This window comes from Carlito syrichta, unplaced genomic scaffold (assembly GCF_000164805.1).
Source record: "Carlito syrichta isolate Samal-C Ts95f unplaced genomic scaffold, Tarsius_syrichta-2.0.1 Scaffold316023, whole genome shotgun sequence".
In the NCBI taxonomy this organism is placed as follows: Eukaryota; Metazoa; Chordata; class Mammalia; order Primates; family Tarsiidae; genus Carlito; species Carlito syrichta.
The window spans coordinates 121,314-147,635 of NW_007260119.1; the positions used below are offsets into that span (position 1 = coordinate 121,314).

At 47.0% G+C, this 26,322-nt stretch overlaps 1 protein-coding gene across 1 annotated transcript in view; it reads right to left on the reverse strand.

Annotated features, from left to right (window-relative positions):
* LOC103276288 overlaps positions 1–17,167 on the reverse strand; it is a 111,284-nt gene extending 94,117 nt beyond the window's left edge. The window contains exon 1 of the mRNA XM_008073698.1: positions 16,950–17,167. Coding sequence (XP_008071889.1) covers positions 16,950–17,167 — 218 coding nt within the window. The remainder of the gene's footprint in view (positions 1–16,949) is intronic.
* Between the last annotated feature and the right edge of the window lie 9,155 nt (positions 17,168–26,322).

Consider the following 26,322-nt stretch of genomic DNA (forward strand, 5'->3'; position numbering starts at 1 on the left):
CATCCGGTTGGACCCCATCTCCCTGGCTGCAGCTTGGAGATCACCTTGCAGGGAGGCCGTGAGCTGTTTGGCAAACAGCCATGAGGGAAAGCCGTGAAGCCCTGCCAGCGACCTGGCTCACCCCGAGTCCCACCATCAAGGGCCCAGCCAGCTCAGGTGCCCGGGACACCAGTTTCTGACCCCGATTCTTCCCACCACAGCATGACGAGGTTAGTAGTGGCATCTTTCCAAGCCTTGGTGCCACCCCAGGCAGTGGGTGGGCAAACCCAGCAGCCCTTCCCCTGGTGGCTCTGGGAAGCCACCAGCGACCACGACGACAGTCTTGACCTAGTCAGGCCTGAGGGACTCGCTCCGGTGCGGGGGTCCCCACCACACACCAGGGGACCTCGTTCCAAGCATCTCCACTCCGTGCCTACGCCAGAAGGTCAAGTGCGTGCTCTTCAAAATGATAAAAACGATTCTAAGGATCTGACCTCCAGTCTCCACCAGTGTGCTTACGAGGTCTAACAACTAAGTTCGCAACCTTGCCACCCTGCGCTTACGTTGGTCGCACGGCACAAACAACTCGTAAGGTGTCATCACCGTGGCCGATCTGTCTCTCACAGCTGTGTTCATGTCGATGTGTGGCGGTGTCTTGCTGAGCAGCATTCATTGTTGTTGTGGGTTTTTGTGTGTTGTCTCGAGAAAATCAGAACTTGAATTAGAGCGACGAACAAACATTAAATTTCTTGTTCAACTTGGCAAGTGGACGTGAAACCAGGGACATGTGAGTTCAAGTCGATGAGTTAATGCTATGAAGAAAACGGCAGTGTACAAATGGACTCAACGGTTTTCTGAAGGAAGAGAAATCATCACTGATGAAGAGAGGTCAGGGTGGCCAGTAACGAGCAGAACTGACGAAAACATTGCCAAAATTCATCGAAGATTGTCATTATGCATCAAGATTGTTAGCTGACTGCAAGAAAAGCATAGCAGACCAAATAGACGTCAATAGAGAAACAGGAAAACCTTAACTGAAAATCTTGGCATGAGAAAGGTGTGTGCAAAAGTGGTCCTGAAGGCGCTCTTGCATCACGATAGCACACCAGCTCACACAGCACTGTCTGTGAGGGAGTTTTTATCCAGTAAGCACATTATTGGAACACCCTCCCTACTCACCTGACCAGCTCCCAGTGACTTTTTTCTCTACCCGAAGAGAAAAGAAATATTGGAGGGTAGACATTTTGGTGACATTCAGGACATCAAGGGTAATATGACAACAGCTCTGGTGGTCATTCCAGAAAAAGAGTTCCAAAATGGCCTTGATGGGTGGACTAGGCACTGGCATTGGCGCCTAGCTTCCCCAAGGGAAGGACCTCGAAGGTGACCGTTGTGATATTCAGCTGTGAGGTATGGAGCTCTGTTTCTAGGATGTATTCGTGAACTTAACTGTCAGACCCCATATGCATCGGTAATGAGGAAGACCAGGGTCACCCAAAGGACCTGAACGTCTGAGCACATCCCGAGAACCAGGGCTCTGCTTTGGAGTGATTTATTGAGGTAACATCCACAGTGTTCATTCTGCTAAACTAATCTCACATTTGCCAGTCACGTGACTAAGATAGCTCCCTGAGCTGATGGTGTTCGTTGACTTACCCCTATGTTTTCCTAGTTATAACAATCCTGCTGTCACCACACAACACAGACACAGGCCATGCAGAGACACGTCCCGTCCACCCCTCAGACCACCATCCCTCTGTTTCGGTTAAAAATTCCTAATTCTGCCACCCAGAGAGCAGTAGCATCCTTTGACCATGGCAGCAGGGATTCAACAACTGGATTAATTTGAAATTGGGGCTCTGCACGAGTAGACGGCAAGACAGGCGAGCCCTGAGCAGGAGACAGGGGACGGTGGAGAGGCAGGAGGCAGGCCCGGGTGCCCGGCGGCCGCCAATAGCCCAGAAGGCATCCCGGCCAGCAAAGGGAGGCCCAAGTTCAGGCTCAAGGGCATCCAGGCTTATACCTGGCTTGTCTGTCTGGCACAGCATAGCCACGATCAACAAGCCCCGGGTCCTTTTCCTCCCGGGAACATGGCCATGTGACACTTCCAGCCACTCCTTGGTTGGGAGAGGCCATGTGACTTCCGCCCAACAGAGGTGGGAGATGTGCGTGCCACCTCCAGGCCTGCCCATGGGACCCTCGAACAGAGCTGCCTTTGCTCACTTCCCGGGCCCCTGGAGAGCCATAAAGACCACCTTGTCCCCTCCCTCGGGGACATCTGGCAATGTCTGGAGACCCTTTGGGATGTCACAGCTGGAAGCATATCCCACTGGGTAGTGGGTGGAGGCCAGGGTGGGGCTAAGCCTCCTACAAGGCACAGGAAGACCCCACAGCAGAGAATCGTGCACCCCCAAATGCCCATCTGACCCAGAAGAGGATAGGGTTCTTCTTTTTTTTTTTTTTGAGTCTCACTCTGGGGTGCAGTGGCACGCTCAGGGAAGTCCCAACCTCTTGCAGGTGATCCTTCCGCCTTAGCCTTCCAAGTAGCACCAGAACTACAGACGGAATGCCCAGCTAATTTTTTTATTTATTGTAGAAATGAGGTCTCGCCCCCTTAACCTGACTGATCTTGAATCCCTGGGCTCAGGGAGTCCTTTTACCTCTGCCTCCCAAAATGTTGGGATGACAGGCATGAGCCACCACACCCAGCCAGTGGATCAGAGTGCCCCACACACACACGTATACATTTATAGGCATACATATACATGTACACACAGGCACTGACTTGCCTTAGCTTGTGATTTCAATAAGAAATAACTGATGTGTGAAGTCACTGAGATGGGATACTTCGCGACAGTAGCTGGTGTTACGTAATTTGACAAACACAGCCAACAGAGGATGGTCCTTCTGGAGGACAAGGGTCCCTAGCATGGAGCCAACCCCTTGACAGGCACCCTGAGGTTCCTGGAATGAGTAGTGAAGGGCAACGACGGGGGTGGACACAGGACGCAGTTGGGCGTTCCAGAACTCTCTCCCCCTCAATGACTGCGGGCAGCACCTCTGAGAGACACTCAACACCTCAGAGGAACCCAGCATCTGTCCCAGTGAAACTCAGGAACAGCCGGGACAGGCCCAGCACCTGCCCCCTCTGCCTCTCTCCCTGTGTGACGGGACTAGCCAGCAGATCCCAGCAAGGTCCTTTTAGTGTATGGGCTGGTCTCGCTGTGACTAATAACATGATTGGTTGGATATATCTTCTTTATGGCTGTTCATTATATTGCCCTAACATAAAGTAATTTAATTTCAGTGGGATAATTAGGGCATGTCTAATCTAACTGATAGTCTGAATGAAATGAGATTCTCAGAGGGAGATTTGCGTGTCAGGAGACTGGTGACCTCCAGCTCCAATTTTCACACAATATATTAATCTGACAACCCAACTTCCCGGGCACACTATATCCGTGTGTTTCTGAGCCTGTGGGTTACAGAACACAACCACAAACGAGATTACTTTCTTTATAATGAGGTTTCCTTGGGCTCGAGGAGGCAGATCATAATATTTGAACGGAGGCCCACAGACCGACAGAATCTATCATGTTCGCTCAGGCCCTGAGATGCAAATGCCTCAAAGACAGAGCGTGGCCCTGTCTGAGCTCTCTGAGACTTGGCTCAGCAGAAGGAATAAAGACTGAGCCCCGGCCGGGCACAGTGGCTCATACTATTTGGGAGGCCAAGGCAGGACGAATGCTTGAGGCCAGGAGTTCAAGACCAGCCTGGGCAATATAGTGAGACCCTGTCTCTACAAACAAATTTAAAAATTAAAACAAAACAAGGTCTATGAGATGTCTGCCAGACTGGGATGGCTCAGGGTTACCCCCGAGGCCACCTCATACTGGCTGAGGCCACAGGCAGACTGACCACCTGGCGGTCACCTGCGCCCCTGGGGAGGCTGCAGGGAGAGTATGTTCATTGAGCCTGAGATGGGGTGCCAGGGAGAGACGAGAAGGCCTTCAAGGCGGGCATGGGTTAGGTCAGCATTCTGAGCAAGCAGGAGAAGCAGAAGTCCTATGCCTGGCCCCAGACACCCAAGCATCACCCCCTCACTGGGCAGACCCAATTCATCGCATCCTCCAGGTGGGCTCCAAACCTCGCCCTAACCATCAGTTGCTAACCCCAGTTTCGGTCCATTATCTAAGGAAGAGTACACCCTCCCACCTTGCAGGGCAGCTCGCCACCCCAGGGGTCAGCACAGGAAGGTCATCAACTGCCCTCTTGGAGTGAAAGCAAACTTAGAAACTATAGATTTGTTAATTTTTTTATAAAGTAGATCATCTTTATTTTTATTTTATCTTATTTTATTTTATTTTTGAGTTGGAGTCTCACTCCATCGCCCAGGCTGGAGTGCAGTAACACACTCATGGCCATCCCAGCATCAGCCAGCTGGGTGCCAGCGATCCTTCTGCTCAGCCTTCCAAGTAGCCGGAACTACAGGTATGTGCTACCACGCCTGGCTGTTTTTGGGATTTATCGTGGAGACAAGGTTTCGCCAAGTTGCCCAGGCTGGTCTCAAACCCATGTGCTCAGGCAATCCTCTCGCCTCAGCCTCCCAAAGTGCTGGAATTACAGGCTTGAGCCACCGTGCCTGGCCTTATTTTTATTATTTATTTATTTTTATTCAGGGTCTCACTCTGTTGCCCAGGCTGTAGTGCAGTGGCATGCTCATGGCTCACTGCAGCATCAACCTCCTGGGCCCAGTTGATCCTCCCACATCAACCTTCTGAGTAGCTGGGATTACAGGGGTGCACCTGGTGCTTTTATTTATTTTTTTGTAGAGAAGAGGTCTCACTATATTGCCCAGGCTGGTCTGGAACTCTTGGGCTCAAGAAATCCTCCCACCTCAGCCTCCCAAAGTGCTGGGATTACAGACATGAGTCACTAGGCCCAGTCCAGATTTGTTCATTTCTAACCATGGTTACAGCTTTTCGGGGTTCAGGTCTTTTCTACAGTTTTTACCCTGTGACCGGTTACTAATATTTCAGCGGGAGACTGGCAGGAGTCTGCTCGTGGCTCTGATACCTTCACACACGACACCCCTAAGGCAAGCCATGGCCAGCAGGGGATGGAGACAGGGATAAGTGCTCTCCACTGCTGTCCTGCAGGCAGAAATTCTGAGACCCCTTCTACACGGCCCCTCCAGGATCCTGGAAGGAGTTAGCCCCTGGCTCACCTGATCAGCTCAGGAATGTCAGGTTGTCTCTCCTTCCTCTAATTCACTTCTCCTGGGTCCCCACTCTTTTTCGTTGGGATCAATTTCTAAAACAAACTACCTTCGTGCAAGATCCTGTCTCTGCACAGCTTCTGGGGGAAATTAAGGTGAAGACACTCCAGTTCCCAAGTTGAGGAGTTCGGATTAGGGTGACTTGTCATTCCAAGAGGGAAAATTCCGTAGCACGGAATACAAGGCCAGGCGCGATGGCTCACGTCCATCATCCTGGTACTTTGGGAGGCTAAGGTGGGAGGATTTCTTGAGCTCAGGAGTTCGAGACCAGCCTGGGCAACATAGCAAAACCTTGTCTCTATAAAAAAAAAAAAAAAATCAAAAAATTAGCAGGGTATGGTGACACATGCCTGTGGTCCCAGCTACTTGGGAGGCTAAGGTGAAGGGATTGCCTGAGTCCCGGGTTGTAGACCAGCCTGGGCAGCTTAGCGAGACCTCATCTCTACAATAAGTAAAAAACTAAGCTGGGAGTGGTAGTGCATGCCTGTAGTTCCAGCTACTCGGAAGACTGAGGTGGAAGGATCACTGGAGCCCAGCAGGTCAACACTGGGGTGGCTGTGAGCGTGTCACTGCACTCCAGCCTGGGTGATCGAGTGAGACTCCAACTCAAAAAAAAAAGAAAAAGAAAGAGAGACATACCAGAGCTGGCATGGGTGAAATCAACCACCTAGCAGGGCTTTCTTGAAGATCTCTGTTGCTGGATTATTTCTCTTGCCTTAGGACATTTTCTTTAGTCACCAAAGATGCTGTAAGAAAGAGTAACCCCAGAGCGTGGCGTGTACCTCCTACTGCAGGAAGTCTGCGTGTATGTCCTTCTGATGAGTGGGGCCGGGGGAGCCTCAGCTCCTCAAGCAGCCCCTCTCTGTACCTGGGCATTCCTGAGAGACCCACCCCATTGCCAGGGGATATGCCAGCTCCTGCCTCCTATTCCTGTAGCTGCTAAACCTGCCACAGCTGAGCTATGACCGCTGCGGCCAGATCCCCTGGAGGATGATGTCTCTCCAAGAGACTGCCTTGTGGCTTCCTGGTGTGAGAACCCAGTCACGTGTGGCAGAATATTCGTGGGAGACTGTGAACTGCCACGTGGCTCCAGAAGATGGCACTTTCTTTAAAATTTGAGTCAGAGTCTCACTCTGTCACTCAGGCTGGAGTGCAGAGGCACGCTGCTCACAGCCACTGCAGCTGCCACCTGCTGGGCTCAGGTGATCCTTCTGCCTCACCCTTGCAGGCAGCTGGAACTACAGGAGCATGCCACCACACCCAGCTAATTTTTTGACTTATTGTAGAAATGAGGTCTCCCCATGTTGCCCAGGCTGGTCTCGAACACACAGACTCAGGCAATCCTCTCAACCTCCGCCTCCTGAAGTGCTGGGATTATAGGTTTGAGCCGCCCTGCCAGACAAGACAGCACTCCTTGATGTCATTGGAAAAGCATGGCACAGGTGACGACACCATGCTTCAGTTCTTTCAAGGAACATTCACTGAGGACAATACATGCCAGGCAGGGTGATATATCGAGACAGAGAAATAACCAAGGCACCATCCTGCCTTCAAGGGGCTCCCAGTCAAATGGGGAGATAGACACACACATCAACCTGGCTCTGCAATGGAGGAAGCGCTGCCCCGTGGCTCCTTGTCGAGTGATGGGTGCAAGATGAAATGTCCCTGCCTGAGGGAGGGTCAGAGGAGGCTTCAAGGGAGAGAGATGCCCAAGCGGCTTCCCCAGAAAGTCCTAGGGCAGCAAGAGGCTATGACCCCCATGCCTCACCCTGGGAGATGCACAGGCAGAGGCTGGCTCACCTGACACTTCCAGCCTCCTGCGCATCTGTCTGATAGTCCAAGAGCTGTAAGGTGCTCAAATGCCTCAAACGGAAATAAGTTTGCTTCCATGAGAGTCTCCTGGGTCTCCATATTCAAGGTCACAAACATCACTTATGATTGCACTGACAGGTGAAGAAGCAACTGTTTGCAGAGTTTTCTACTTGGTAGATTTCAGATAGTCCCATTTTTCTTTGGCCCATTTGGAGATAGAGATAGAACCAACACAATGGATGTGAACACCTGCACAAGGCCAGGTTGCCTGCTCCCAAGTCAGTAGGTCACCCCCCCTCCACCCCTGCAAGCTCAGCTTCCCCTGGAGTTCTGAGTCATGTGGAGCAAGCTGACCCATCAGCATGAAACCAGCCCAACTTCCTCCAGAACTCATGGTGACAGTTTCTATTTGAGCATACTCAGTAATGGACCTACCTGATCTTATTAAAGCTTGAAACATACGTTTGTCTTAGATATCTGAGTTTCTGTCTCAAGAAACCCACCTTCAGGCCTATTGCATCAAGGAACTGAAACTCACCAGATCACCCAGTCAGTGAGAGGACAGACCCCCCTCTGCCCACCCGTGTGCCAGCTCCCCTTTCTCACCTCTCCCTCATTCCTGTTTTCTACATTCCTGCCCCACTGTGTAAACCCCTGACTTCAGTGGGATGGGGAGACAGATTTGAGATTAAATGTCCTGTTCTCTTTGGCTTTCCCTCCACAGGCAGGCACTCACTGGCTCTCAGCCCCAGTCCCAGCCTCCATGCTCTGCTTTTACTTGGGGGGCACTAGGACCCCCACACACTCCCTTGCTGGCTTCTGATGGCTCCCATGGTGGTAGATATTAAAGGGAGTTTAGAAGGCGGGAGGAGGGTGAGAAAGGACTGGGCAGCAGAGAGCTGTGGGCTCCAGCTACCACCAGCAGCTCGCACTTGCCTTCCCCACCCCTGGCCCACACAGCCCTTCCTCCAAGGTTCCAGACCCTGCCCAGGGTCCGGTCCTCCATAGTTCTGGGCTCTGGTAATAGTGCTTCCTCTCTGTTGTCTCCCAGCCCTGAAAGTAAAAAGATGTCCTGCCATTGCTAGGCTCTGTGTTCTGTTATCATTCCTTTTTTGTTCTTTGAGTTCTTCCAACACCTATGTTGCCAAATTCCTGCATTAAATTCCTTCTTGAAAGACCTAGAGAGGTTTCTGTTTTCCTGACTGGACCCTAATGGACATGCTTCATTTGTCTGCATCTATAATTATCAGAAAAGATATTTCCAGGACTTCCACAGATTCCTCCTCACCATTCTGACTGTACTGCCTTGGGCATGCTTCCCTGGCATTGGTCTCACCCAGCAATAAAGCCTATGGCTTGCTGGTCACTTATTATGTACTTTGCAAACACTAGTCTTAATGATCATGCACTGAGGGGCTAAACAATATTTTAAAGAACTAAATTAAAATCCCCAAGGCTGAGGTCACACAGCTAGTAAAGGGAGTGAGTTGGAACCGGAACCGAAGCCCCTCTGACACCAGCCAGCACTCTCCATTCTGCTGTCCTGCCTCCGCCCTCCTCTCCTGTCCCTCTGTACAAAGGACTGTTCTGAGCTCTTATATCTGGGCATTCCTACCTCTTCTCTTGTACCCGACTCCTTTCCCTCCTTCTGTTGCCTAAGAAAGATGTCCATCATGGAGAGAGGCCCCTACTTCCTGCCCTCAAAGGAACTAAGCTCTGGCTGCTTGGTTCCTGAGTGCCAGGACTTCCTTCATTGTCTCAGACCTTGCTGGTGGTCTAGCCTAATGCTATGATGCAGCCCTCTCCCGCAGTCTCACTTTTTCTCATTAGCTCTGTCCTCTCCCTCAGTCCTCCCCTCTCCCACCTGGAGATCCTTCTCTGAGTGGTCTAGCCTTCCACTCTTACGGCAGAGTGATTCTCTGTCAACTCCCCTCTGATGGGAGGGCAGCCCCACACAGGTAAAGGGATAGAGAATATTGAAAGCTTGCCAGACATCCCAAGGGAACCTCCTTCAGTAATTACTCAGGAACAAACTATGGTCACCACTTGCATGGCTGACATGCAAACACACACCCCAGAGGATGTTCCATAGAGTCTCCCCTCCTTAGGACCCTCAAGATTGCCCTGACAATACTTATTTATACTGCTGGCTGCTTTGGCGAACTGATTTGGAATAAGCAACGCAAAGGTGAATTCCGGTCCCACAAGGAGAGAACTTCAACATAATTTGGAAAACAAACCAATAGTGCCAAGCAGCTGGCATCTAGACACCCATTTTAATTTTCAGATTTGATTGTCGCAGCTAAGATAGGAATGAAGAAAACCAACACTGATTTTTTTGTAACTCTTTTCCATTTAGGGGGGGAAATGGGCAGCTCGCTGCTGTGTTACTTTAATGCTACATCACACACTTTTCGAAGGAGGACCGTATTTTGTCATTCTCTCCTTTTTTTAATCCCAGCCACAGGCACCACCGACGAGTATTCTCAGGGTCAACGGGACAAGGGCTAAAGGAAGAAGAATTTACGCGATGATGGCCACACATGGTCAAGTGCTGTGCTCGGAGGTCCTGGGCCTCGGCGCCCCAAATGCTCCTCACAACCCTCTGGGCTGGGTTGTAGTGTCATGGCTGTCTCTGTGTCATGGACGAGGCAACTGAGTCTCAAGCAGACGAGACAGGCACTGGGGAGGAGGCAGGTGTCACCTGACAGCCTCTCCGCTGGGGCTGCACCCTTCCACCCCAGCACCTGCCTCCCCTCGCTGGCCGGGCCCCAGTCCCTGCCTGGCACGTCCCAGCTCTGCCGCCGGGCCCTGAATACGCTCCTCCGTTGTGATAATCAGGGCCCGCGATCTCTGACAGCTGTTCCGCTCTTCACCATCATCTGAAACAATCAGTGAGCATTAGAGAGTACTTTTCCCTTTACAAAGGTGATAATTAGATAACAAGCTGAGATTAAAGTAATTATAGTCAGACAGCTGGCGAGGCGGCACAGTCATGTTGAAATATGATTGGTCCTTCAGCATCTGGTTCTAATAACAGCATAGGCTAAAGGATTTTACATGAATTACGGAACATAATTTAATATAAACATACTTAATTACAATTGGTGAGCGATCAACTGTTCAAGAATGACTTAACCCCTTCCGCGTGTCAAAGTGATGGGAACTTCAGGCAGGCTGCGGCCAGCGCACTGCCTCAGCCTCCCCACCAGGCCTCCAGTCTTCCTGGTGCCCTCTCCTGGGGAAGCCCCCTCAAAGAAGGAATGTTCTGGGCCAGGACATGGCCCATGGGTTATCCCACGTGCACAGCGCTGACCACCCTTGGAAAGCCCGGAGGAGAGGAGGCCCCAGAGGTGCAGGGGGGAGGCATCACTGCAACCAGCTGGCTGCGCGTCCTGGCGTTGCCCAGAATGAGGCCATGTCACCACATACGACCTGGTCCTCCCGTTCTCACACCTTCAGCTGGTGCCAGCTTTGCTTCTGACAGCCCACAAGCAGTCTACTAAACCAGCAATCCCCAACCTTTTTGGCATCAGGAACTGGTTTTGTGGAAGACAAACTTTCTGTGGACCAGGGGGAGGAGACAGTTTCGGGATGATTCAATGCATTACTTTTATTGTGCCCTTTACTTCTATTATTATTCCATTGTAATAGATAATGAAATAATTATACAACTCACCATCATGCAGAATCAGTGACAGCCCTGAGCTTGTTTCCTTGCAACTAGACGGGCCCATCTGGTGGTGACGGGAGACAGTGGCACCTGAAGTGTGTTGCCTCTGTCCAGTCTACTCCATCATCTCACTTTGGTTGCCATCTCTTCGGAAAACCCTGCTTCAAGGAGATAGGATGCTGAAATGGAAGCAAGCTTTTCAGTGCTTTTGTGGCAATCTCAGGATATTCTGAGTATGGAGAGTCGAAGTTGCTGCAAACATTTTTCTTTCGAGTCAAGAGTCTCCCTCTTGTCGCCCAGGTTGGAGTGCAGCAGCACGCTCACGGCCACCACAACGTCAACCTGCTGGGCTCAAGTGATCCTTCTGCCTCAGCCTTCCAAGTAGCTGGAGCCACAGGTGCACGCCATCATGCCTAGCTAATTTTTTATTTATGGTAGAGACGAGGTCTCGCCAAGTTGCCCCGGCTGGTCTCGAACCCGTGGGCTCAGGCAATCCTCTCACCTCCACCTCCCAAAGTGCTGGGATGAAGCTGAGTCACCATGCTCAGCTTCAAACATACTTTTAAGGTCACTGTCATCTGTGATCTCGAGCAATTGGCCCTCATCTAGCATGGACAAAGTCAGTTCATTATCCACAAGTAGGTCGCGGATCCATTCCTTCCCAGATCGGGGGGGGGGGGTCTTTGTGGTTGGGAAGTAATGCTCAAACCCTTTGAAAAGCTGAGATAGGTGACCGTGCACCAGCTTGAGAAAGAAGGACCTGGCTCAGTCTCTTTCAAAACCTCTGCTCATGTTTGAAAGATGTCAAAATTCCCAATGTTCACTCATCACCCCCGTAATTCCAGTTTGGCTTCGAATGGAGTCACTTTATCAGCCGACTTGAACACAGCGGTCATTCTCCTTGAAGGGACAGATTGAGTTTGTGGAGCAGGTTGAATATGTCACTCAGGTATGCAAGTGTTGCGACCTGTTCTGTGTCACCGACATGTGCTGCCAGTGGTGACTGTTCTTCGAAAAGAAATCTCTGGAGCGACTCTCGTAACTCACAAACCCTGGCCAGTGTCTACCTTGAGAAAGCCATCCCACTGCTGCAAACAAGGGAAGACACGTGTGCTCTGCGTCCATCTCCTCACAGAGCTGCGTGAACAGATGTGCATTAAGGGCACGTAATTGACTGCGATTGATCATTTTAATCACATCCTGCAAGACGTTAAGTTCAGGTGACATCTTCCCGCTAACCAGCATAGACTCACATTCAGAAGTGGCCTCTTTGACCCAAGTTGTGAAACGAGAAAGCTGTTCAGTCATGGCAGCTGCTCCGTCTGTGCATATACCAACACAAAATGACCAGTTCAGTTCTCCTGATATTTATTCGTTCAATGACTTGAATAAGTTCTGCAGTTGGGGTATTGGTTGGCAACAATAGTGCTATAACATATCCCCATGCACATCCTTCTGGAAATACATCGCACAAAAACAAGCACTGACACCCTATTGTCCACATCAGTAGACTGAATTGGGTTCCATGACTCCTGAACCCTCTCTGACAGCTATGCCCCAATATCCTCTGCTGTGTCATCCATTCGTGCGGTTAGCCAAAAGAGGAACACATGCCACCTTTGGAACTGTGGCCTCTCCTGAAAGTTCACGACAAGTGTCCTTAGTGGCAGGTGGGATCAACTCTTCACCAATAGCATCAGGGCTTCTTAGCTTTAGCAGCACAGTCAGTCACTTAAGAAGGATGCTCCCAGTGCAGACACATTTGATGAAGTGATGGCTTTCAATAATTGCTTCTAGGCCAGGCTCGGTGACTCAGCCTGTAATCCCAGCACTCTGGGAAGCTAAGGCAAATGGATTGCCTGAGTTCATAGGTTTGAAATCAGCCCAGGCAACTTGGCGAGACCTCATCTCTAAAATCAATCAAAAATTAGCCAGGCGTGGTAGCACATGCCTGTAGTTCTGGCTACTTGGAAGGTTGAGGTGAAAGGATTGCCGGAACCCAGCAGGTCGATACTGGGGTGAGCGTGAGTGTGCCACAGCACTCCAGCCTGGGCAATGGTGTAGGACTCTGACCCCAAAATAATATAATAATTGCTTCTGTTCTTCGTGTTCACGATTTTTTTCTTTTGAAAAACTCCAAAGATTTTTCTTTTAGAGCAGAGTGCTTGGTCTCCATGTGGCGAAGCAGTTTTGAAAGTTTCATGGCCTCGTTGGACAGATGGTTGTCAAAAATTATACCAAGCAGGCTTGGAGAATGTGAATCACCTGTTGCAATGAACCATAATTTAGTAGGACTCTTGGTATTTTCTTTTCAATACAGCTTTCTTTTTGTTGGCAGTCCTCGTGTCTTTTACCGTCTCATCATTGGGTCTTTCTCTCTTTCCAAAGAGGTTCTCCAATGACGTTTGTTTTTTACCCATTTTGAGTAGGATTAGCATGTGGGCTTACGAAAACTGTGGCTAAGACAAGTGCACGGTGCAGGAAGAAGGCACGGATGGAAATGATAAATAAAATAATGGGCGGGCCACATGTGGAGTAAAGTAAGCATCATTGGATTCTGACTGAAAGCCTGCCACCAGATGCAGCTGTACAGTTGAAGCACATCAACTCACTTGCCACTCACTAGGGTTTTGATATGTGTCTGCAAGCAATGGATTTATTATAGTCTCTGTGCAGTCAAACCCCACTGCTGATGTTCATCTGTATTTGCAGACACTCCCAGCACTAGCATCACAGCCTGAGCTCCACCTCAGATCATCAGGCATTAGATTCTTGTAAGGAGTGTGCAACCTAGTTCCCTCACCTGCACAGTTCACAAAAGGGTTCATGCTCCTAGGAGAATCTAATGCCGCTGCTGATCTGACAGGAGACGGAGCTCAGGTGGTCATGTGAGCGATGGGAAGAGACTGTAAATACAGATGAAGCTTTGCTCACTTACCTGTCTCTCACCTCCTGCTGTGCGGCCCAGTCCATGGCCCTGGGGTTGGGGAACCCTTTACTAAACAACCCTCAGGTCTCTTAGAAAAAAAATCAAGAGGTGAATCCATTTTCTTTATAAAATCATGACTAGAAAGTCCCTGGGCAAAATGCTCAGGGTGTTTTCACAATTTGAGAGTCAATGTATAATATCCAGAGGCTTCGATTTAAGAGAGGACATGTTTGCAACAGGAATTCTTCCTTACTTGTTGCCAACCCCCTCCCCACTCCCAAAACTGGCAGAAGCCAGCCTTGGGTAACAAACGGGAACCACATAGACACAATCCCCACAATATTTACAAAGCATATACACAGTAAGGGTCTAGTATCCAGAATATACAAAGAACTCTCAATTCAACAATAAAAAGAAGACTCAACCATCATTAATTGCACACTGTCTTTCCAGAAACCCCTTCCTGGAAGACATCCGAAAGCCACAAAAGTCAAATGCCACTAGGTCCCAATGGTTTTGCACTTTCTCAAGAGTGAACCCAAAGAAGGGATGAGGCTGACCCTCCCTAGGAAAGTAAGGGTGGTCCTGAGCGAGTTGAAAATTTCCATGTCAAGTTTCTCTATGTGACAAATGATGGGAAATTACAAATAACCGCAAGTTCTGTTTTTACCTTCTGCTGTGGCTTTCAAAGTATAAAGCATACCTTCTCCAAGAAGTTAAAATGAGTGCTGGAAAAGGAATTCATTATTCAAAAGTAAGCCAGCGGGGGCGACTTTTAGAACTGCTGGGAGGTACACAGGAAGTAAAATTAGTGTGAAGTTTCAGGACCACGTGGCCCACGAGAGGGACAGGCACTCTCAAAGTAAAAGTTGTTTTATACTATCCATTAGGGGGAAAAAAGCATGTTAAGTTGCCTGACATAGCAAAGCTGCAATCTGCGTGGGAGCTCTGAGGTCCTTTTTGTAGATTAAGCATTCCTGCAGAAAGGAAGAAGGGGCAGGAAGGGAAGGAACCAACAAGGCATTTGTTATTTTAAGAGTCTCCACGCTGTCACTCAAATTCAAAACTTCAGTGTGTCAAAGGACACTAGCAAGAAAGTGAACACAGAATGGGAGAAAATATTTGCAAGTCATATATACAGTAAGGGTCTAGTATCCAAAATATATAAAGAATTCTTACCATTCAATAATAAGATAAACAACCCAATTTAAAAATAGACAAAGGCTGAGCCCGCGGATTCGAGATCAGCCTGGGCAACTTGGTGAGACCTCATCTCTACAATAAATCAAAAAATTAGCCAAGCATGGTAGTGTGCACCTGTAGTTCCAGCTACTAGGCAGTCTGAGAAGAAAGGATCGCCTGAGTCCCGCTGGTTGACGCTGGGGTGGCCGTGAGCGTGCCACTGCACTCCAGCCTGGGTGACAGAGTAAGACTCCAACTCAAAAAAAAAAAAAAAAATAGGCAAAGGATGTGCACAGACACTTTTCCAAAGAAGATAATCCAAAGTCCAATAGGTGCTCAACATCATCAGTCACCAGGGAAATGTAAATCAAAACCAGAATGAGATACCACCTCACAGACACCAGGTTGGCTACAATCAAAAAGATAATAACAAGTGTTGGCAAGGATATGGGTGCAGAAACCAGTCTGACAGTTCCTCACGAAGTTAAACAAAGAGATATCACATGACCAGCATTCCATGCTAGGTATAGACTCCCCCAAATTGAAAACATGCCCACACAAAAGCTTGTATGCAGAATGTTCACAGCAGCATTATTCATAATAACCAAAAAGTAGAAATGCTCTAAATGCCCATCAACTGACAGATGAATAAACAAGACACAGCACATCCAGACAAGCGATATTATTCAGTCATGTAAAGGAATGAAGGATGGACACGTGCCCCATCCAGGATGAACACTGAAAACGTCACGCTAAGGACACCAGGCACAAAAGGCCACACACTGTATGATTCCACTGAGATGAAATGTCTAGAAAAGGCAAATCCACAGAGACAGAAAGCAGATAAGAGGTTGCCAGGATGGAGGGAGGGGGACTGAGAGTGACTGCTCACAGGGATGGGGTTTCTTCTGGGGGTGATGGAAATATTCTGGAATTAGATGGTGGTGACGGTGTACAAGGTTGTGAATATGCTGAAAGCCACTGAGGGTGCACTTTGAAATGGTCAAAGTGCTGGATTTTATGCTATATAATTTTTGTCTTTCAAAAATCAATACCAGTCTAGGAAACTGAAGCCGGATTCTACTAGGGCAGCCTAGGGCCTGCGTCAAGCGTGCACCTCAGGATTATCTCCCCCAAGAGGTGGGAAGCTGGGGTGTTTACACAGCAACTCCCAGCAGCCAGGAACTAACGCCTGCCTCTAGGGGCATCAATTCCTCAGCACTGCTGGCCTCCCTGCAAAAGACGCTCTGGCGGCCAGATAAAGTCCTCGGGCAAGGTATGTTGGTGATGGCGACAGTTAGGTTATGTGCCCTGAAAAGGGTACAGACAAAAAAGGCAAGACAAGGTCAGTGCACTGACAATGTCTGTGACTCTCTCTCGAGTCACCTTGGGGCTAAACCAAAAAGTCTACACGAAATGCTTCATGGTGCAGAATGCAGGAAAAGCTCTGGATAAATGAGAATTCTGTTTGCAGAGGACTCCCTAAGGCAAGACACCTTGATCACAGTGGAACAGCGAGGTCAGGGCACAGCTAGGGCTCACCCAGATCTCTGTACAACACAATCTGTCACAGAGACAATTATATCGACCAGATATAGGCGGCCCAATCTTGCAAACACGCCTCACAGTAGCAGCCGTGTCATCATGGCACTCAGGGGATGGAATGAACATCCTGGCGTCTCTGCCTGTCCCCTCCCCTTCGTGTGCCCTCCACGGGGGAAGCAGCTGCTCTGAACGCAAAATGGCCTGGAGGGTGGATGCGAATGGCTGCCCGGGTTGCACGGGGTTTGAACATCATGTGGCGCGTTGTGTAGGCGCTTATTTGAGATTCAAAGTCCATACATTTGCTAACAATTTAGTGCAAAGGACCAAGATGTGGGAACACCTGAGACTGCAGGGGCCGCGGGCTGCACGTTTTCACTCACATGTCAGCGCTCCTGTTCTTGGGAATCAGCTGACATTCATTCCTTCAAAAACAGAGGTGCACAGGCCGAGGAGGATGGGGGGGGTCTCCTCCCAGAATGTCTTGCATGAACCCCCAGCCAAGGGTATGCAGAGGCCCCAAGAAGGTCTGGGGCTGCAGAAGCCACGCCTACCTGATGAGGTAATGGTTGATGATAGTGTCGAAGTAGCCGTAGTACACAGCGTTGTTCACATGGCCATACTGATCGTTGTCCTGCCACCTCGTCTGGATGGGCAGGAAGTACCCATAGGCCTCCTGGCGCCGACGGCGGTCCTCAGCACACCAGCTCTTGGACGATGTAACCAAGGAACGGGCATTCCCAGGCAACAGCCTCCACACCCAAAAGGCCATAGTCACCATTGCTTTGGAGAGCACCTTCGAGAAAAAAACAGCAGCAGTGTTTACGAATGTTCTTCAGAAATCTTGGCTTGAGTTTTACAAAAGCAACTGCATTTGATTCTGGCCACTGATTTCAAAGGGAGGTCCCCCCCCCCAGGAAATAAATCTCCCCATATAATCCAGGTCCTTGTCACAAACCTGTTTCTTTTGTAAAGTACTCCTGTCTAGAAAGGTATTGGCAAGCACTGCCAGAAACAGGTGAAGCCTCTGTTTGATTTTGACTAGTGGGGATTTCAAGAAAGCTTGTAGGGAGGCCCTTCATATCACCAAATACTTCAGGGAGAGTACAGTTTCTGATGAAGTCTCTAAAGCTTCTAAGATTATAAAAACAGAGCTCAGGCCACCAGTATCAAATGAAATGTTTGCCAGAAAACATTTTTAAGTAGGTCAACCAAGTATCAGGGTGGTGTTGTTGTTGTTTTGTTTTTTGCTTTTTTTTAGTCAGAATCTCACTCCGTCGCCCAGGCTGGAATGCCTTGGCACGCTCACGGCCACCCAGCATAGACCTGCTGGGCTCCGGCCATCCTTCTGCTTCAGTCTTCCAAGGAGCTAGAACTACAGGCACGCACTACCACGTCTGGCTAATATTTTGATTTATCATAGAAATGAGGTCTCGTCAAATTGCCTAGGCTGTTCTCGAGCCTGTGGGCTTAGGCAATCCACTCACCTCGGCCTCCCAAAGTGTTGGGATTGCAGGCTTGAGCCACTGCGCCCAGCCCTATTATTTTATTTTTTTGGTTTTTTTTTTTTTTTTTGAGTCAGAGTCTCACTCCGTTGCCCAGGCTGGAGTGCAGTGACACACTCACGGCCACCCCAGCATCGACCTGCTGGGCTCCAGTGATCCTTCCGCTTCAACCTTCCAAGTAGCTGAAACTACAGTCACGCGCTACCATGCCCAGCTGATTTTTTACTTATTGCAGAGACAAGGTCTCGCCAAGTTGCCTGGGTGTCTCGAACCTGCGGGTTCAGGCAATCCACTTGCAGTGGCCTTCCAAAGTGCTGGGATGACAGGCTGAACCACTGAGGCTGGTCAATCACTAATATGTTTCAGTGTTCCTCTCCATCGTTTGTAGTAACAAATGCTGTTACATTCCACTGCATTGAAACACCACAATCTGTCCAGTCCCTATTGGTGCATATTTAGGGTTTTGATTCCAATTTTGGTCATGGGATGTAAATCTTTACAAACAGATTTTCCCATGTATTCAGGATGATTTCCTTAGCATAAATTTCTGGAGGCAGAATTGCCGGGTCAAGGGGCACGTGCATTTTTAAGGCTTTTATAGAAATTAACGCGCTCCAGAAAAGCAGTGCCGATTTCTCTGCTCCCCACCAGCGTGTAAGCAAGCCAATTTCCCTGTCCGTTTGAAGACGTTTCGTCAGTTTGACTGTGTTCTCTCATTTCCATGCAAATTTAATAAAATGTGCTAAGTGGAAAGATGCTGCAGCTAGCTATGGTGAAATACCAGCACCAGAGTGACTCTTCTGTCTGAGACCCGCCATAACAGCTAGAAAACACGTACGAGTCCCTGTGGGAAGGGATCGGGGAGCCATCAGGGCGCAGGACCTCACAGGCTGCAGCCCTGGGGACGAGGCGACACGCGGGGAGCTGTGTGGGGGCCATGGCTCTTTCTCATCATCGCCCATTCACCGGTGGGGAGTACAGCCTGAGGAAGAAGAGACGGGAGCCTGCGGTGGTCTTGCTTTGCTGGAAGAGGAGACCGAAGTGAAAAGGCCACCGTCCTGGGGAAAAGAAGGCCACAGAGAAGCGAGCCTCATCACACAATGTCCCTGCTGCCCTAGGGATGTTGTCACCTCCCCAAATCTCAGGCGGAGTAGGGTCCCCAGAGTTGGAGGTGAGCCCGGGTGATGGGGCGAACTCTTCATGAATGACTGGCGCCACTCTCGTGGTCAGGGGCCAGTCTCGCTCTGTTCGTTCACATAAGAGTCGTTGCTTAAAAGAGCCTGGTGGGAAGCAATGGGGGATGAAAAGTCACCCGTCCGGCACAACGTGCGCAGGTGGAACTGAGGGGTGCACTTAAAGCCCAGACTTCGGCTGGGCTCAGTGGCTCAGCCTGTCATCCCAGCACTTTGGGAGGCTGAGGCGAGTGAATTGCCTGAGCCTGCAAGTTCGAGATCAGCCCGGACAACTTGGCAAGACCTCATCCCTACAATAAAAATTAAAAAGTAGCCAGGCGTGGCAGCGCATGCCTGTAGTTCCGGCTTCTTGGAAGGCTGAGGTAGAAGGATCGCCAGAGCCCAGCAGGTCAAAGCCGGGGTGGCCGTGAGTGTGCCACTGCCTTCCAGCCTGGGCAATGGAGTGAGACTCCAACTAAAAAAAAAAAACCCAAAAAACAGTCCGGACTTCTTCACCATGTACAAGGCATCCATGTGACCAAAAACTATCTGTGTCCCCTACAACTATGGAAATAAAAAGAAAAAAATAAAAGAGCCTGGCACCTCCCCGCTATCACCACATGACATGAGGCTTCCCTTCCCCTCCCACCATGATTGCGGCTCTGGAGGACTCACCAGAAGCAGATGCTGGTGCCAGGCAGAAACTTGGGTCAAATAAATCTTTTCTTTATAAACTGCCCGGCCTCAAGCATTCCTTTAAAGCAATGCAAGAAAGATAACAGGAACTCCCCAACAAACGAATTCCATTCTAGAGAGTGTTTGGAAGTCCCACTTGTTACAAGTCCAACAAAGTTACCCTAGGTACCCGACTAACACAATCGGCAATACAACAGCTATACTAATACCCGGTGGATAGAAATAATACATAAGAAAGCAGGTGTGTGTTGTTAAAGTTCATAACCTGAAGGTTCATATATAGAGGACTTGCATAATACAGCTGCAGAGAAGTGAGCCCAATAAGTAAACTTCCCTTCAGGTATACACTGACTCCTAAGCTGCACCTGCTCAGAACAAGGAAGAAAACCAGCAGGAGAAACTGCCATGAGGCTAACAGTCTCAGAAGGAAACGGGAGTCTCACAGTGCTGAGGATGCAAAAATCAGCCTTCAGGGTTGCCCAGGAGCTGGACAAGATCCCCAGACTTCCAGCTGTGTCCTTCAGAGTGAGGACAAACCTCGAATCAACCAGCCTTGAGCAAGGTGATATACCCATCGCCTGTCAGCCAGTAGAAGTTATCTCCAGCAGAAATAACATCTCAGAAGCCTCTACAACATTGTACACACAAAGTCTGGTATCAGACCAAAAACCGCAAGGCCTGACAGGAAGTTGGTACAAATGACCAAAACCCAAAAGAATTTTTTTTTTTTTTTGAGTTGGATTCTCACTCGGTCGCCCAGACTGGAGTGCAGTGGCCGCTCCCGGCCACCGCAACCTCGACCTGCTGGGCTCCAGCGATCCTTCCGCCTCAGCCTTCCAAGTAGCCGGAATTACAGGTGTGTCCTACCACGCCTGACTGATTTTTTGATTTATTGTAGAGATGAAGTCTTGCTGCCCAGGCGGGTCTCGAACCTGCGGGCTCAGGCAATCCACTCACCTCAGCCTCCCAAAGGTGCGGGATTACAGGCTGAGCCACCCGAGCCCAGTGAATTTTTTTTTTAAAGAAAATAAAAACAGTCCCACAGACTCAGACTTGAAAATAACTGTGATTAATATGCATTGCAGATAAAGACCTACTATCCATTCCAGATACAGAAAGAACTCTAAAATTGGGGGTGGGGTGGGGGGATCCAAAACCCAATAGAAAATAAGCAAAATTCACAAACATAAAATTCACAAAGAAAGATTTAGGAAATCATCATTTTGCAAACATCAAAGTAATAATTGATTCAGTCAAGAATTGATGGATGCTAAAATATTGTGGGTAAAATCTGGTAAGGAACATAATATTTAAACTGTCTCAAAGTATGAGCCCACACATTATTTACTCATTACAAATGAATAATACTAACTTTATGATAGAGCATACTGGCAGACACTTCCCTACCGGAGTTATCACAGTCAGTATTGCCAGTAATGAGTCACATGACCATCATGTGCCTCCTGATACTTTGGACTGAGGAGGATATAATACCACTTCTGTGTTATATATTATTCCTGCCAAAAATGTATTGTTTGAATCTGATCATGATGAAGAATCGGACTAGTGAAAACTGAGGAATATTCTACAAAGTAACTATTCCATACTCTTCAAAAACATCAAGACTATGAAAGACAAAGCCTGAAGAACTCTTCCAATCAAGCATAACTAAACAAATGACAACAAAGTACAATGCACGATCCTCACTGGACACAATGCGCAGGGAAAAAATATGTAGCTATAAGGAACATGACAGGAATAACTGATAAAATTTGAATGTAGACTATAGATCAGATAGTAGTATTGTATTAAAGGAAACCAGAATATTTCTCCCCAAAATATGAAGGATTGTGGAGCTGAAGATAATTAAGAGGCAGACAGCACGGGTCTGGTTAAAAACAAGGCAGAGGTGTACAGAGGCAAAATATCTTCCTGCCTTCCCCCCACCTTCCCACCTAGAGACAGGTGTAAATTCTCCTTCACTGAACAGCAAGTAATCAGGCCAGAAATGGAGTCGGAAGATTCTGGGAGCAAAATTCATTCCTTCCACAGGTTTCCTGCTGTCAGAAGCCTGAGGCTGCTAAAATGTTTGTCATGTGGGCTCTCCAAAATGTATTGCTCTTTGTTGAAAACCTTATATAAGCCAGGACTCTCAACCACCATGTCTGATTAACTTTTCTCCCACAGGGTGTACACTGCATGAGCTAATACATTTGCTTTTCTTTTGCAAACTGGTCTTTTGTTACAGGAGTTTGTACCAGCTATGAACTTATGAGAGTTGAGGAAAAAATTATATATATTTCTCTTCAGTATCAATATGAAACTTCCTAAGTTTCATATAGTTGTGCTGTGGCTACATAAGAGACATTTCTTGTTTTTAGTAAACACAAACTGGAGAATTTAGAAATAGGCATGATATCTGCAACATCCTATCAAATGGTTCAAAAATAATGTAGAAGGTGGGAGGGACACGTGCATGGAAGAGAGGATGATAAAGCAAATGGGAAAAATGTAAGAAATTGGTGAATCTAGGTAGAAGACATACAGTAATTGTTTTTACCATTCTTATGTTTTCTGTATGTCTGATTACCAAAAAATTAAAAGTTATCCCAAAAAGTTGTCCTTAATATGTTCAAGAAAATATATAACAATTTGGTAATTTTACCAGAGCACTGGAATCTATGAAATACAGTCATTATTAATTCAACAGATAGGTTAAATAGCAGATTGTCAGGTGAAGAGAGAATTAATTAAATGGAAGATAAGTTCACTCTAAACATTCAGAGTGAAGCAAAGAGAGAAAAGGACTTAAAATCCAAAAACAAAGCATTAGCACACACAGGACATCACTTTAAAAAATGTAACATAATTGGTGTAATTAAAGTTCTGGAAGAACAGAAGAGAAATAATAGGTAAGAAGCAATATTTTAACAGAAACTGCCCAAGCATTCCCAAACTTAAAGACATGAAACCACAGATTCAAGAATCATTATGAACTCAAGATGGACAAATTAAAGAAAACCATACATCATAAACTACCAAAAACCAAAGACAAAGAAAACCTTGAATGGAGAGAGAAAGAGAGAGAGAGAGAGAGAGAAGAAAGGAAGGAAGGAAGGAAGGAAAGAAAGAAAGAAAAGAAAAAGAAAAATCAAAAGGATTTTAAAGCAGTAACAATAAGCTGATTTATTCCATGGAAACAATGAAGACAGAAGACAGAAAAAATGGCATCCTTGAAGTATTCAGAGTAAATCATCACAGAACTAAAATTCTACATGCAGAGACAATACCCTTCAAAACTGAAAACCAAGTCGTTATTTTCAGATGAACAAAAACAGAGAATTCATCTCAGAACTACATGAAATGAAATGCTGATGGAAACCCTTCAGGCAGAAGGTAGTGCTCCTCAATGAAATAATAATAATTCAAAAAAAGAAAGAAAAACAATGGAGCAAGTAGATAAATGAGTAAATTTAATTGATATTGACTGCTTGAAACAATAATCATGATGTCTTGTAGTATTTGAAATATAGAAAGAATTAAAATATCCCACAAGGGTAGCAGAAGAGACAGGAGTGTAAATTCAGTTGTAGTGTTGTGAGGTCCTTGCATTTTCCAGCAAGTGGCAGCAAACCTAATTTAACGCTGACTATAATAAATCAAGGATGCATGCTATGACCTCTAGGATAGTCACAAAAATAATAGAAAAAAGAATTTTTAATTAACAAAGGGAGAGCAAACCATTAAAAATACTTTTCAACCAAAGGAAGGTAACATATGAGGTGAAAAAAGAAAAAAAAAGTGAGAAACAAAAAGCAAAGAGTGGCCAGGCACAGTGGCTCAAGCCTGTCATTGCAGTACTTTAGGAGGCCAAGGTGAGGGGATTGTCTGAGACAACAGGTTCAAGAACAGCCTGGAAAACATGGCAAGACCTCACCTCTACAATAACTTTTTAAAAAATTAGCCAGGTGTGGTAGAACGTGTCTGTTTTTCCAGCTATTTGAAGGCCAAGGCAGAAGGATCGCTGGAGCCCAGTAGGTCAACACTGGGGTGGCCGTGAGCATGCCACTGCACTCCAGCCTGGGTGATGGAGTGAGACTCCAACTTAAAAAAAAAAAAGCAAACAGTAAGACAGAGAGTTTGAATTAAAAATAGCAATAATTGCATGAGACATAACTAAATACTCCAAATAAAAGGCAGAGTGTTAGAATGGATTTTTTAAACCCAACTATATGTTACTTATAAGGGATACACCTTAAATATAAGGACACAGAAAAGTTGGGAGTAAAAGGGTAAAATCTACAAAAATTAACAAGAAGAAAGGCGAATGTAAATCTACTAAAGGAGGTTGAAATAGACTCAAAGGCAAGAAATATTAGTGCACCTAAAAGAGAGACTTTCAATAAAGATAAATGATCAATTCAACATGAAGATCTTATAACAGAGCATCAATGCGCATGAAACAAAAACTAACAAAATCAAAGCCATCATAGACAAATTCCTAGTCACAGTGTGGAAGGGGGCTTAAAAAGACATCTACAATGTCAAAAATTAGGCTAAGCATGAACTCAGCTTTTGCACAGTTAAAAAGTTCCCTTCCTGGAAACTGACAACAGCACCGGCTGGCTAGGTTAAACTGTTTAACAGTTTTTTTTTTTCACTTCTGTGAACCCTGCTAGCATTGCTTGAAAGGTACCTAGGCCTCCAGGATGTTGCGGTTTGGCCCATTGGAAAGTCCCAATGTGGGTTTCCCCATTTACGCAAGCCCCTATAGTCAATGGACGCCTCTTGCTGTGGGACTGTTATGCCCAGCAGGCAAGTGGCCGCCGGCCCGGCTCTTGGCTAATAAAAACTTCTTTTTATAACTTGTACTTTTGGTGTTGGTGTCTGTGAATTAAGCACTCGGTTCCTATTTCAACAGTGGGCAGCTCCAATGTACCTCTCTCAACTGAAAGAACAAGCAGAAGATAAATTAGCTAAAATATACAAAACTAGAACACTATAACACAGCACCCCACAATTGCAGAATACACATTTTTTAAAGTACGTTTGAAACTGCTCCCAAAATAAAACATATACTGGGCCATAAAACAAGTCTCAACAAATTTCAAAGAATTAAAATCAAACAGAATAAGTTCTCTGACCACCATGGAATTAATCTAAAAATCAATAAAAAACCTAAAAAAACTGTAACCTCCAAGGGTCTGGAAATCAACCAATGAAGTCATGCTATGGATTAGTTTGTTTGATTATTCCAAATCTCACATTGAAATGTGATCCCCAGTGCTGGAGATGGAGCCTAATGAGAGGTGTTTGTGTCATGGGGGCGGATCCCTCATGAAAGGCTTGGTGCCCTCCTGGTGGTAATGAGTAACGAGTGAGTTCTCACTCAATGAGTGTTTGTTGAAATGAGATTGGCACCTCCCTCTCCTCTCTCTGGTGCTTCTTCTCTCACCATGTGGTCTCTGCACACACCAACTCCCCCTCCCCTTCCACCATGAGTGGAAGCAGCCTGAAGCCCCCCAGAAACCAAGATTGACACCATGCCTCTTACACAGCCTGCAGAACCATGAGTCAAATAAATCTCTTTTCTTTATCAATCACCCCGCCTCAGGTATCCCTTTATAGCAACACAAATAGCCTGTGAGTAAAATAAGGAATTACTATGGAAATAAGAAAATATTTTCAACTGAATGACAATGAAAATATGAATATAAAAACTTGTGGGTCACAGTTGATCTGTGCTTAGAGAACACATGATGGTTAAATAAAAATCTAAGGATGACTCCAGCCTGGGTGACAGCAAGATCTCGACTCAAAAAAAAGAAAGTAAAAATAAATTTTTAAAAATAGAAGTAAATTAAAATCGAAGAATGAAGATCAATGATCTAAGGATCCATCCCAAGATGCTTGAAAGAGAACAGCAGAATAAACTCAAAGGCAGTATGAAAAGCAATGATAAAGGTAAGGACAAAAGTCAGTGCAATCGAAAAAAGAGAACAAGGCAGAAACATTTTCTGTAATGGACAAACGGTAAATAGTTGAGATTTTGTGGGTCATGGAATCTGTCACCTACTCAACTCTGCCACTGTGGTACAAGAGCAGGTGTAGAAAATACACAACTGAACAGATGTGGCTGTGTTCCAATAAAGCTAGATTATAAATCAGGTCATGGGCTAGATTTTAGATTAGTAATATTTTGCCAATGTCTGTAATAGAGGAAGATGGGACAGCCAAAGGTGGGTTCTTTGAACAAAAATGAACAAAAGTGACACAATTCCAATAAACCTGTTTTTAAAAACTACTAATTATTAATATGAAAAATAGGCTGGGCTCAGTGGCTCAGCCTGTAATCCCAACACTTTGGGAGGCCAAGGTGAGTGGATTGCCTGAGGCCACGGGTTCGAGACCCGCCTGGGCAACTTGGCAAGACCTCATCTCTACAATAAATGTTTAAAAAAATTAGCCAGGCGTGGTAGCACGCGCCTGTAGTTCCAGCTACTTGGAAGGCTGAGGTGGAAGGATCACCAGAGCCCAGCAGGTCGAGGCTGCAG